At 37.5% G+C, this 14,045-nt stretch overlaps 1 protein-coding gene across 1 annotated transcript; it reads right to left on the bottom strand.

Moving 5' to 3' along the window:
• Window positions 1-9,179: 9,179 nt before the first annotated feature.
• Window positions 9,180-11,299, bottom strand: crlf2 (cytokine receptor like factor 2). Its single transcript, XM_053497292.1, has 6 exons — window positions 11,188-11,299; window positions 10,389-10,522; window positions 10,109-10,256; window positions 9,838-9,946; window positions 9,667-9,745; window positions 9,180-9,580 (listed from the first exon to the last, which is right to left on the bottom strand). Exons 1-6 carry the CDS (start codon window positions 11,267-11,269, stop codon window positions 9,308-9,310), a joined length of 825 nt encoding a protein of 274 aa, XP_053353267.1. The 5' UTR covers window positions 11,270-11,299; the 3' UTR covers window positions 9,180-9,307.
• Window positions 11,300-14,045: the final 2,746 nt, after the last annotated feature.

Here is a 14,045-nt window from a genome sequence, read left to right as displayed (position 1 = left end):
TCTCCAGCGTTCAGAATAGGCTTCTTAAAAAAAATCTAAGGGGAGCCACAGAGCGTATCTATGCATGAATTAGAGTGATTAAAGGGTTCACCGAACTGTGCCTTGATGTGTTTATTAAATTAATAAGGAAACTGACAGCTAAGAGTTAGGGTCTGGTTGGGATCCTCTCTTTTATGGAATTCAGGCTTTTTCCCCGTATTAATTACAATTTGATTAGTTTCTTTCCTCCTATAACTTAATTAGGCTTGAAGATGTTGCTTTAATGAACATTTACAATGCATTAAATAAAGCATAACTAAGTGCACATAAATATCTGCAAACATTTATAATCATATATGCTCCACAGTATTATTTGTGCACTTTAATATTTTATGAAGATCTACTTTAGAAACTGAATATTTAAATAAATAAATAAATTTAAAAAACCCTCTCTAAACTGCTTAATTTAGGACCCTAAAGTTTCTTTCACTTTGTCCCTCTCAGGACTCCTTTGGGTTTTCTTTTCAAAAAAAGTTCAAAATACTACCTATTTAAAATGCTTAGAACCTTTGAGGAAGCATTTCACATCTATTTTTGGACACAGCAGAAACTACTTTTTAATCATTTAAACATTTAATTATAACTGGGCCAACAGGCAGTTTATGTTTACTTGTTTTAAATCAGGTAAATATTGACTAAAAATATTTCTGCTGTCAATTCCTATTTTTAATTAGAGAAGCACATTACACCTTGCTGAAACATCTGGCGATTTTCTATTCATGTACAATTGAGAACTACTCTATTTGAGGTTTATCATCTACAGTCATTCACCCTAAACCAAAGGCTTGGTATTGTTTCTGAAGATTTTGGAGCTGGATTTTGTGCTTCGATCTTCAGAAACAGGTTGCTTGTCAAATTCATGGAGCTTTTATCTACCAGTCTTCTCTAAGTCCAATGACTGGAACTCCAGAGCTTTAACTCTGACCCACTACAGCAGCCCTCAGCTGCAGCTTATATTCCAGACATTAAAATTAAAGAAGCTCCTTACTGTTGAAACGACATGTCCATCTTGTACTCCAACATGCTGTGGGAACAAAGGAAACAATCTATTTTCCTGATAGAAGCCAACAGTTGGTAAGAGGTTTGAGATGAGTGTGAGGATACAATTTGCCTAGAGAGTGCCTGAGGATCAAGCCAGGCCTGACTCACTCTGGAATGAGGCTGTCAGCTGGCATTCAGCGGTAATTGCTTCCCATGGCAGGACCCCACCAGCTCGAGAAGAATGTGCGCGTCAGGCTCGTCAACCCGGGAATCAATTTTCACAACAGCCCAATCATAATTGTTTTCTAAGGATGCGGAACTTGTTGCCAATGTGAGCGCTAGCCAAGGCCTGATTGACACTCATTGACTTGAGAGAGGAGGGTAGAAGGATTAGGGCCGATCTGGCCCACAGCTCAGAGGCTCTGCACAGTCTTTGTCACTCAGGCTGAGAGGAGTGCAGCGAGAGGGTTTTAGAGACCTAAACTTGAACCAGTGAAACTGTCAATTTAGCCTAAACCAGGAGGCTTTTCTTGGAATCTTTCAGACTGAGTAAACTTCTCTGAAAATTCAGTTTCACAATGTTTAAAAAAAAAAATATGTGAAACATGGGCTTGCACTGTATGACACAAAGAGTAAAATTGCTGAATCAGTATATAATGCAGTATGTACATCACCCAAGTTTTACAATTGTGCCTTCAAGTCTAATGCTAGCAAATGACTGCTAGATTGCTTCAGCTTCCGGAAACTACTAGGGGCCTGTTTAAATGGTTTGTGTAATAGAGGCCCATTTGAACCCATTTGAATTTTGCTATGCTTATTTTTTCTACACAAAGCTAATATCAACTAATCTTAAGCACTGAACTGAATTGAAGGGCCCTTGAATGCAAGCTGCCACTGCTCACAGGTCCCCAGACCCTCTGAAATGTCACTTTAGCCAAGGACGAGCATGTAGCACTTCCAGTCACTGACACTGACACACTATTATCTGCCTGGAGAAGAAAGGGCATGGTGTTGTCAGAAATGCATGTCTCTACACATGTATCCATCACACAGGGGCAGATGGCTAGGATCGAATTATTTTCGTGTAAAAGCCCTTGTGAAGTTCAAAATGATTACTGCCGCAGATGCCTCTTGCAAGAGGCATAATAGAGAAGCATCTTGGGAGAGCTGCAGCCATACAGATAATGCTGTGGCTTTCTTCTATGCTCAGCACAGCAGAATAACAAGGGAAAGCATTACAGTGCCATGGGGGCCCCTAGCAAATATGAGCTTGAACATCAATCAGTCTTTTGTACATTCTGTGAATGTCAGCTCTAATGCTTGACTACAGTCTTCTGAGCCAATTCCACTTTGGTTGGTGTTAGATAGGTACTGTAGCTGCAGCATGAACTTGCTTAGAAACGTATAGGCTGAACAAGTACACAATAAGAAGAAAAGAGCCAATGGTGTAAAATGGTTAATATTTAAATATTTCTGACATAAATACATCAGTAAGTATGCATCATTAGAGGCTACTGAGCAAGTCTCGCTGGGACCTACCTTCTGTTGCACAGTCACTGACTTCATTAGTGTTTAGCTTCTCCAAGCTCTTTTTAACATGAATATGTACATGTTTTAAGCATGGACTACAGTTCATGGTCTCCACTCAGGCCTTTCTCAGAAATAGACAACCAATGAAAGTCATTTTTTGTATTTTTATATTTACATCACATGGCCTGGGAACTGTCAAGTAGACAATGGTTGTTCCAGCCTCACGTAGGGCTGAGCACTGCATGATTACCTGAGCACATGCCCAGCCCCTTTATCTTGCATCTGCAGCATGAACAGAAAGAGCTCACAGCAGGGGGCAATATATGCATGTGTGTATGTAGTAGGGTTTCACTGGAGTCTCTGGTGATTGACTATTATGTGCATTCTTTAACCCACAGGAATTAATTAGCCCATCTTTTACCCAAACAGAGGTACTTATTGTATGTTTGGGCACCATGCTGAGAGTTTTTTTTTTTTTTTTTTTTAACCATGAAGAGATTTTCACAAAAAAGCATTGTACATCATTCTAACCTTGTTCTCTTATGCAGCATATTTTACCTTTTATTTAATGCTGAATGCCTTCTTTGTACAAGGAGAAAGCAGCTTTCTCACTTTTTTTAAAGATATTGTGTCTTGTTTAAAACAAAGTAGACATGTCTCAAAAATTTGTATATAATTGCAGTATATACTGTAAGTGCAGTTATAGTATATATGTTGTATATATTAGTATATACATATATTATACATGTTACATAATATATTAATAATAATTTGGGTTAAAATAGAATGAGAGATATTATAACAGCAAGGCCACAAAATGTTATTATGCTCCCATATCTATGTAAGGCATTTTAAATACAAGTGAATCTCTTCTTTCCTTATTCATTTGTTCCCTACGGTGTCATTAGGGAATGACATGGGCATCTGTGGGTGTGACTCAGGGAAAGAGTCAGCCATCCTTTAATCTAGTAGACTCATGTTTCTTATCTATGTACAGAAACGATGTAAGTAAGATGAAGCCATTACCTCCTGCACGTGCTCTATATCATTCCCCAGAGAGAAGACCATGTAGCACTATGATTCCCCTCAGATCGTCTACAAACCTAGGACATCCCACTTTATAGCGTCTGGACCAAGTCAGAGTGCAGCAGCTGTCACACAGAATGGCCCGATAATTGCCCTTTAACTCAGCTGTTTAGGGAACACCAGGGTCAGGGGTGAGTTGTTTTTTTTTCCTGAGAAAAGAACTGGAACAGAGAATGGCTGCTCCAAATCATTCCAACTGACAATGCTCATTAGAATCTACCCTGACACCTGTCAGTCTGAAACTTCCATCGTGTCCACCCTGGCCTCATCGTCTCAGCACCCTCCATCGTCCCCAAGGAAGGAAAGGGCGAAAAGTAGTGACGACACATGCTACCAAGAAGAGGAATGCGTTCTTGCAGTCTGACAGGTGTCTCCATGTAAAGGCAGCACCCCAGCACATGTAGCACATCAGCAGACTGAGTCGGCTTCATTGTGATCCAAATTAGAATGGGACTGTGCGCAGCTCACAACGCTACCTCATCAGAATCTTAAGTATTTTTATGCAAACCATGAGCGTGTTTGTTGGGGAGCACCGGCAGCGCCTGATGAGCATCTCATTATCTCCACACCAGCCGAACACACTGTGTGGAGCATAATCAAAGCCTGGGGGTACGTATTAATTATCCTTTTGAATAGTGATGAAATTTTAAAAAGATCTCCTTAAGGCTCCCAATCATCAGCAGATGAAACAAAGCTTGGTGCAGCTTGTGCGCCAAGGCTCACATGTGTTTTTACATCTGTTCAGGATATTTCAATTTGATGCTCAACAAGCTAAACCTGAGATTAAAGGATCATACGTGTCAGCCGCACAAACATCACTTCCAGAGTGAGCAGGAGTGTTCCAGCACAACCAGGAGAGAGAGGCATCATCCGCCTCAGACAATGGTGCATGTGTGTCTGTCTGTGTGTGTGAGTGCATCTTTGGGACGACTGCAAGTCAGGGCTGATGTGATGCCTGTCACATGTTTGAGATGTCAAGAAAGAAATCTCAGGGTTTGCTCTTTTGGAAATATTCATAACCTTTTTTTCCTTGTCTCTCTCTTCTTTTTAAGGTGTTACCTTTAATGAACACACTTTAGAAATAGTTTCCAACATTAATAGTTAATGTGGTTAAAACCTCATTTATGAGCAGGTTTAGTTTGTAATTTTCGAAAACATAATCAAGTAAAAGACTGTGCTGCTTCTAGACCTTGTATGAAGCAGATGGATATTTTTTGCACAAGGCCAGTATATTTGGGTGTTCATGTTGGCATGATTTTTGAATAAATGTACATAAATGAATGAGTGCTGCTCAAAAGAACACAATTTGAAAAGTAATCTGATATAACTCTATTTCTGACAAATCCGTTACTTATATTGCTTCACAAATATTTCTATAAAATATCATAATATAACATGAGAAATGGGACAAATTTACATTAACTTCATGCCTGTGCACGAACGAGACTGACCTTTGGATATCACTGGATATAATATCCACCCTCAGCTAGTTCTCTCACTACTGCCCTGCAGCTTGCTCTCCTCCACAGAGAGAACTGCATCTCATATATGCTAGTGGCAAAAACTAATAATCACTTCAACAATCTCTCTTACATGAACACTCTTTTGTTTCCAATGCCGAAGCCAAATCAGTGATCTCCATGTCTTTTGGTTTAAAGCTAGACCAGAGGTCAACAATTCCAGTCCAACTTGGTTGCTCTAACACAAGGACTGGTAAGGTAAATCAGGTTATATAAAGCTTGGAAATCATCAAGATGTGCTTGCTCCAATCCTTCAGGACTGGAATTGATGACCACTGCTGCAGACAAACTATAAATGAATGATAGTGTGTGCACTCCTTTAAAAGTTTTGGTTCTGTAGAATTTTTCTGTCTGGAGTCTGCTTCCATGACCATGTCTGAGAGTTCTCATGTCTGAGGGCTGCTTAAAATGGAGTAGCAAACATAATTGTGACAGTCCCATGAAGCAGGTGGGGTCATAAGCAATAACGGCAAATGAATACTGGATCAGCCACAGCATAATCAGCCATGAAGCAACTTGAACCCCATACTCCTCAAACAGAGCATTATTCTGCACCGAGAGGTGAGACTATTAACACAGGAGGGGATAAAACTCCAGCTGTCAAGCTCTCACCCTGTCTGCTCTCTTTCTGCCGCTGTACTTTATGTTCACACGTTTCATTTGCAAGTGATTCTTCCATTTGTCAAGTTGTTGGCAAACCTGTCACCCTCACCTGGTGAAAAGCAAATAATTTATTTATTTGACTTCAACATAATTAAAGGCATTACCACAGTGCTTGGCAGTGACACCTTTTTATGCAATCAAGTGCCAAAGTGCGAAGAGTTTAGACATGCCTGTAGGATGGGTGTTTTATTAGGGCTTAAAAAAAAATTAAATAGTAGCAGGATAAAGGAGGCTGTTGCTGCTGCCTCCTCTAGAGATGGGAGACGAGAGACGAGTATGGAGAAAAATATTTTAATACAACAGCCAGGAATAAATTTATCAAGAAAGCTTTTGTGAGTGATTCTGTACAATGTGGACTGGAGACTTTTCAGTGGGGCTATGCAGGGAAAATGGAAAGAGCTGTGATTCTGGTTTCTACATTTCGCTATTTCCTCTGTTTAGTGAAAAGACCGTATAAATATTATATATTTGTCCCAAGCAGTGTGTTTCAGAAAAATGAAGGAAAGATTTTGATAGAAGTGCCTCTTTTTATTTAAATAATTGAATAGAAAAAAAGGCCTCTGTAGAGATTGCATTTAAGCAGCAATCTTACACCCCCATCATTTTTTTTTTTTTCAGAGCACTTGCACACTTACACACCTTCACGCCCACACCCAAGAGCAGGCTTGATGTCAAAAGAATGGATTTCCTCATTTCTTTGAACTATAATGCTGTAAAGAAGTCTAGCATGGGTACAATCTGGTCAGCCTCCAGTGGGTTTGCCAACAGTAGCGTTTGTCATCCACCATTTGCTGCCTGGGGCCTCTGACAGACTCGACCTAGCATATTAAAAACAAGTTGATGGAACTAAAAACAATGCTGATGGAAAAGAGATTGTGCTGTTTTACATCTCCTGTAAGTGTCTGCTTCAGGGACAGTTTATCTGCTAGATACAACGGCTCTTTGACATTGTCAACTTCTGTCATGTCGCCGCAGTTAGTCTTCGATCATGGCGCAGCTCAAGTCACTGCTCCACCTGCATGTTCTTTAGGCGGCTGGTAAAGAGTATGAGTCGGCTTGCTCTTTGTGTGGAATGTCTCCGGGCCTTTATGATAATGAATCTTCCCCCTACTAAAACATTACAATAAATAAAACATGCCATTCCAAAGAGTTTGATCTACTGTGCGTGTGTGTGTGTGTGCGTGTGTGTGTGTGAATGTGTGTGTGTGCGTGTGCTTTTGTGTGTGTGTGTATGTGTGTGTTTGTGTTCATATAAACTGCTGGATTTTGCTCGGTTCGTGATACTAGACACTTTCTTACACACATACAAACACACACACACACGTGTGCACACACACGTGCGCGCGCACACACATACACACTCACACACACGCACACACGTTTAGACAAAAACACACCAGGGACTGAGATTATTCTGTATTTCCCAGGAACAAATTTACACTTTTATGTATATATAATTATAAAAATAGTAATATAATTGTGTAACTGAGGAAACATGACTCTAAGTCATATTTAATATACTTCAATTAGCAATTAAACAACATTATTTGCTGAACTCCAAAAAAGTTGCATTGTGCATAAATATTTCAGCCAGCAGTGGAAACAATTTTTAAAGGAACCTATTCAAAACAAACATGGTTACCTGATGGAAGTTTTCATTTTTCACATGTCCTGAATATTGAAATTAGGTCTAAATATTTCTTTTATTCAGTGTGGGGGTGCTGAAAAAGGCTGAAACATAATACTGCCAAGACAGAAAGTAAGAGCCAGACAACAGTTCTGATTATTCATGGCTATCCTAAGTAACCCTTTTTTCTTTTCGCCCTCATTTGTGCGCAGCTGTTTTGTTCACTGTGCAATTCCCTAACTGCAAGATAATTTCTTTGTTTTCACAAGAATTTCGTGGTCACAGTTTGCATGCCCCCCTCGGTTAGTGCTCAGGTGCTTACAGTGGACCACTTCACAGCCTCTCGGCTCAATCACATCCACCCTGAGGCTGTAGGTTTGTGCATCAAAGAAAGTTTACACCATGGAGCAGTTGGTTCGAAGAAAAAGATGAAACACTGATTTTAAAAAATCGTTTTTTTTTTCTGAAGAAGCTTTATAGTTTTGAGGAGTTTAAAAGCTCAATTAGAGTTAGTCTCAAGTTTGTCAAAAGAAACAATATTTAGGCATATTAAAACAGATTAGACATTACAGTTAACACTGTGGTTAAATAAACTGGGTTACAAGATTAAGAAGCACAGCCTCTGTATGGAGATGAACGAAGCATGAATGCTGTAGAATGCTGCTAAAACACGCTCTGGCTTTTTATGGAATTCTGCACTCAACATCTTTCACGCTACGTGTTCACATAGAGTATTTCTGCATTGCCTTTTTCAGTTTTCACCAGAAGGTGTTGCAAAAAATATCAATATACTGTTAAGTATTAATATATAAATTAACATGACATAAGGCCGCTTTATCATTCTGTTGCTCTGGATCAGAAAGATCTGATCTCTTTGCTGCTTTAGAAAGATCTCTTCTCATGTGCAGATGTCTTCACAAGGCTGCTCATTGTAGTCAGTGATATGATACTTTTGGTCCTTGTTCTACCTAACAAAGCTTACAGTAAAAGTGGTCACATTAACACTGACAAATACTAGTGTAAAAAAAATGAAGGTTTGTGTTTTAAATGAAAGCTCCTTATTAATGTGTTCAAAAGTGCCGGGATGCACAGTTCATAAAGGGTTCAGTCACCATGCAGAATTTTCAGAAAATTCTAATAGTCTGTATTTAACACCCCTAAACAAAAGATAGATTTGTTGGTATATTTATATATAAATCATTTAATCAAAACAACAAACCAAAACCGGTATTGTTTCTGCTCTGTGTGCATGAAGAGAACCATTAAACCGGCACCCTGCGATGTAAACACGGGTCAATCGCTGAGGACTTAAACCAGATTCATTAACGTTATATGTGTCTCTTAATGAGTGTTTGAATATCCTGTCTTGCTTGTGTTTATTTTCCTGTTCTCCTTCCTCATCAATCATGGCAGTAAGAAGCACACTGCAGAAGCAGATCCTTCCTGCCCTGGCTTTTTGATGCCATCACACTAAAAGTACACATCTATTATGCAGGCAGCTACATTAATCTTTTAAATCAGCGTTCAAATTAACCTATATCCTCCTTTTAGGGTGAGCTGTGGTGATGAGGAGTGTGTTCCTCACTGCCTTTGATACACCTCTACCGTCTCAAACCTCGACAGAAAAGTAAGAGTGCCCTCTTTTGTCCAGCAGTAATGTTGCACACGGGTGCACAAGAACTGCTTGAGCTTTCTGTACATGCAATGGTAAAGAATGAAAGTATTTGGACAAAATATATAAAGTATTTAATAGGTAGAAAAATTTAAAACAGTCACACCGTAGCATGGGGTAGAACACTCGTTCTTTTTTTCTTCATGTTCTTTTTTTTCTAATCCATGCTTAATTAAGCAAAGTCAGTGTTTAAAGAGTGATGTAGCCTTGTTTGGTAGCTGAACAGTGTGATATAATTTGGTCCTCAGATGTATTAAAAGAGTGAAGGCAATACATATGATTATTTGTGGCAAGGTCAAAATCATGCTTTCCAGGAACTGTGTGAGTAGGATGAGTGTGAGGGGGTTGTTCATCAGAGTCACTCTTGAAGAGGGTGATTTCAAGCTTCTCCTCCTCCCTGTCAAAGATCTTTATTTCTGATATCATGCAATCTTCACATGTTTGTGCAAAGTTGCTCCACCACTTTCAAGATAAAGAGAAACGCAATTTAAACAATTATTTCATGGTATGTTATATTGTTAAGCCCAGCTAACAATGCTTAACCTTACCTGAATCTGTTCAATGTTTAAAATTCTCTCTTGGGTATGCTTTGGATCTGGAATAATAGGAAGGACAAGTCTTCTTACCCTTTATGGAGAGAGATTAAGAAATAGCCTTGTTCTTTTGAGCTACTCTACGAAGTTCTACAAAACTATTTTGAAAAAGTCAGTGAGACTTACCGATCATGTGTTAGTGCATAGACAAGCATGAAACCCGCCAGTGGCAGTATCGTTATCAACAGATAATCCTTTACAGTAAGTGATGAAGTCTTTGTTATGCAAGGTGCTTCTATTTAAAAAAAAAAAAAAAATGTGGGGGTGTCCAAAACATATATATCAGATAAGAATATAGCATATAATATAATCTGTATAACAGCAATTTGCTTCTCCTGAACCATAAGTGAACACAGAACCAGAAGGCCAAGCTGCCAAAATACAGAGACATGTTTACCTGTATCATTCTTCCAGTATTTTATCGGACTCCATTCTCCCCAGGTATTTTTGGTACATTCTAGCTTCACCCTTAGTCGGAAAGCATAATTCTTTTTCATATCAGGAGCAGGCAGCTCAAAGGAGAACCCTGAAATGTCAGTATAATTCTGTAAAGAATATGAATAAACACAGACCAAGAAGGTATGTTCAGACTGAATAAAAATTAAATCAACTAGACTCAAATTCTTAGTTATTTAAATTGTGGGATTTTTTTCCAACGTGCTCAGATGTGTAAATACCTTCCAGGAAGTTTCACAGTCGCTCCGGTACTGCACATGGGTTTTGTAACACAGCTTGCTTTTTTGCTCATCTGGCCGCTCCCAGGACAACCGTATTCTATGTGGTGTATGATTAACCTTCATATTAAAAATGTCTAAATAGATTGAAAAAGTAAAAAAAATACATTTTACGATTTATCATATTCCATCATATTGTAGTGAGTTTTTTTTCCTGCACAGGATTTACAAGCTACCGTGGGTGTCACCTAAAATTGCAGTGACTTTGATGTGGCTCCTCAGTAAGTTTCAGCATACGTGCCATGACGCACTTACCTTTATGAGGCTCTCATCTAGAATCATGCCCCTGTGGTAATGTGCGCCTTTCTATGTGGGTATGCCCTATCCAAACCCCATGTAAATCTGAGATTATGCTATTGTAAAAATGCCAATGAGAATGTATTGCTTTGGGTAGAAAAACAGTAATTAGTTTGTTTGAAAAAAAGAGTTTATTCATACTGAGTGAAATATTAGAAAAAAGGAAGTATTTTGATTGTATTATTATTATTATTAATATTATTACATCAACTTTATTCTTATTTTTATTATGGTTGTTGTTTATTAGAATAGCACTATTGATATCATCATGGATACTTATAATAATAATCATAATAATAATAAGTAGAAGAAGCAAAAGAAGAATAAATTAATTTACACCAATAGTAACCATTTTCACTTTACATTCCTTATTATAGTGGCCACATATCTTACTCTTTTCTTATTGGTAAAAATTATAATCATAAAAAACACTAAAGCCACTTACCCACAGAAGAACATTTGATCATGGATCGGGCACAGAGTACAACAGACAAGATTAACAGTACACAGCAAATGCAGCACTTCATCACTGGTCCTCATCAATGGGTTTGCTCACTCTGTCATGAAGTAAGAAGCGCACTGAGAATATGTAGTCTTTTACCACGTAATCACGCTCACTTCCTTTTTCACACAATGTGCTATAAGGTTTTTACTGATTCATAGTACACAGCAACAGAAGATCTGTCAGCGAAAAAAAGCAGTCTATGCATTTCCATGATAGTTTTGACAGTAAATCCCTTATTTAAGTCTCCTTATATCCTCTATGAAGGGATGGAATTCTAATTTTTAATTTTTTTTTTTCTGTAGTCAATGTCAGGGATTCATGTAACATCAAATCAATTTTGAAATCGGTCTGACTTTAAAAAAGAAATATTTATATAAAAAACATAAAAATGTAATGTTTAAAACTGCCACAATGTAAGAAAGGTAACAAAAAGCAACAATCCCAAGAAAAAGAATCATGTTCTGCAGAACTGTGGTCATCACAGACACTTGAGGTTTAGATGGGGGGGATTTCCTTAAAATGTGGAATTTACATTCTTAGAAAATTAACAGTCATTCTGTCCATTTTAGAACACATTTGCATAACATGAATGGGGGTATCTTTGAAAAATAAAATATCTATAAATAAAATATAAAATATAAAAATAAAAATATTGCTGTATAGGTAAGAGATTCATAGTAAATTCATAAAAAATGAAAAAAGTGCATACTTATATCTACCTACTTAAAGATTACATGCTAGTGATCCAAATATACTGTACAGTCATTTATAGCAGTATTTCCAATGCCAACAAGATAATAAAAATTTCCTACTGCTACTGACCAATTAATAAACAGTGTAAAATGTAGAATGATTGTAAATGTTTGTACTGTACTTCTCAAGGTTATGAATCTCATGCATACTAATAAGATAGGACAATAACAAGTACCTTTGGCTACAATACCGCCATCACATTAAAACCATTAATATTTAGACCACCTATGTTTTGGGTTTTACTGGTGCGCCAGTATTCGTAAATCGGCAGAGCCTCTGGGATGTGCGGTTGTGTCTGGCACACCTCAGGATGGTATTCCATGGCGGGACCCAGGGTGCTCGATCATAGTGAGGTCTAGTTTGGAGGCAAGTTTGGCAGTCTTGCGCTCTTCTTCTGTTGGACCCAGTGCCGCGGCAGTCTGTGAGGCTCACTGGATATGCTGGTGCCTTTCTGGTCTTTGTTCCCCACTAGCATGGGTGAGCCTTGGGTGGCCATGATCCTGTCATGTTATAGTTGATTGATGTGTGTGTGTGTGTATTATATTATATTATATTATATTATATTATATTATATTATATTATATTATATTATATTATATTATATTATATTATATTAATAATAATATCACATATACATCAAGTTTTTCTTTTCCTGAAGTGTGTATACTGTACATTTTTGGTTGATTTTTTGTTCATTGACATATATGAATAAAAAAAAAAAAATATATATATATATATATATATATATATATATATATATATATAAAATTTGTTAGTTAGTTAGTTAGTTAGTTAGGAAGGTAGACAGGTAGGTAGGTACATCACACATAAATAACTGCTAAAATAAAATGGTTATTTGTAGTTGCTACATTGATTATATGGGGAATTACCCTCGCACTAATGTATTAAGTTGACCTTTGCCTACACTGTATCTCTGATTGCTCATCTTGATTGCTTCAGTCTTAATTTCCAAGAACAATAATTAGTGTTTTATTTGCTTTTTTACACCACAATCTGCTGTCGGTTTTATTTGTGTTTTCAGGATATTAGGGTAAAATATAGTAGCTGTTCACCACAAGAGGGTGATGTGGACATCCAAGGAAAACCATCCAGGTTTCACATATGAATACTGGAAAAATGTTACACAGAAATTCACATCTGAGAAGTGAGATCATCAGCAGAGATACAGACACTGAGAATGAGTAATGTTTTTTATTATTATTTCTGTTATGAGTGTTAATTCTGAAAGTGCTAATATCAGAAACTCAGAGTATAAAAGTTACAAAACTCCTTATCAGTTTTAGCATCTAAAATGGTAATAGGGGAAAAAAGAGAAAGAATCCTGTCTCTGTGGTTTTTTGATTCACTAGAAGAAAGTTACTAAGAACATTGGAAACATTCTCCTCTCCCCTAAAAATAGAAAGGCTGATTTTTCTTTAGTGGTGTAGCATGTCTGTGCGATGGTACATCCTGTTAATCGAGGCTCGTCAACTACAACTAAGCAGTTCCAGATCTAGAGCTGGAAGCCATTATTGTGCACCTCTCTCCATGTTCTACTGCAAGGTCTGAGGTTTTCAATTTCTGAAACTTTCATTAACATTTTTGCTGATCACTGATATTGCAAACTAGCACATGGGTTTAAGAAGTAGAAAGGTTCAGTTAACTGCTACATTGTTAAATGTGTTTCCTGTGTTGTGTGGTTACATGGCTTCACACATAAAAGTTACTTTAGTGATTTTTTTCTGTATATAATACTGAGAAATATAGCTGGGGTGTTTTGTGGCCGTGTGAGTCATTACAATACATGGAATTAATTGGCTATGACACTAGATCACGATGTCATTCACCAAAACCAGTCATTAACTGTGTGGTTAGTAGGAAGACGGGTTATGAAATGTGTCAGCCTATGAAAATTGTCCAAAAAAAAATCAAAAGATGGCAATATAAAATTTTATTTAAATTAAGTCAATGCTAAATAAATTCACTGAATGCTACTATTCATTTACTATTGTACAACTAATTTATAGTTATACTCAAAAAAATGT

Source organism: Clarias gariepinus, chromosome 5 (genome assembly GCF_024256425.1).
Source record: "Clarias gariepinus isolate MV-2021 ecotype Netherlands chromosome 5, CGAR_prim_01v2, whole genome shotgun sequence".
Lineage (NCBI taxonomy): Eukaryota > Metazoa > Chordata > Actinopteri > Siluriformes > Clariidae > Clarias > Clarias gariepinus.
This window is presented reverse-complemented; position numbering and strand designations above follow the sequence as displayed.

What these genes read in the sequence shown, in the direction of transcription:
- crlf2 (XM_053497292.1), bottom strand. Translation starts at nt 11,269, where the DNA reads ATGAAGTGCTGCATTTGCTGTGTACTGTTAATCTTGTCTGTTGTACTC. An exon ending in GATCAAATGTTCTTCTGTGG is followed by an intron (nt 10,523 to 11,187) that starts GTAAGTGGCTTT and finishes CAATCTATTTAG; the next exon opens with ACATTTTTAATATGAAGGTT. An exon ending in TATGCACTAACACATGATCG is followed by an intron (nt 9,746 to 9,837) that starts GTAAGTCTCACT and finishes CTCTCCATAAAG; the next exon opens with GGTAAGAAGACTTGTCCTTC.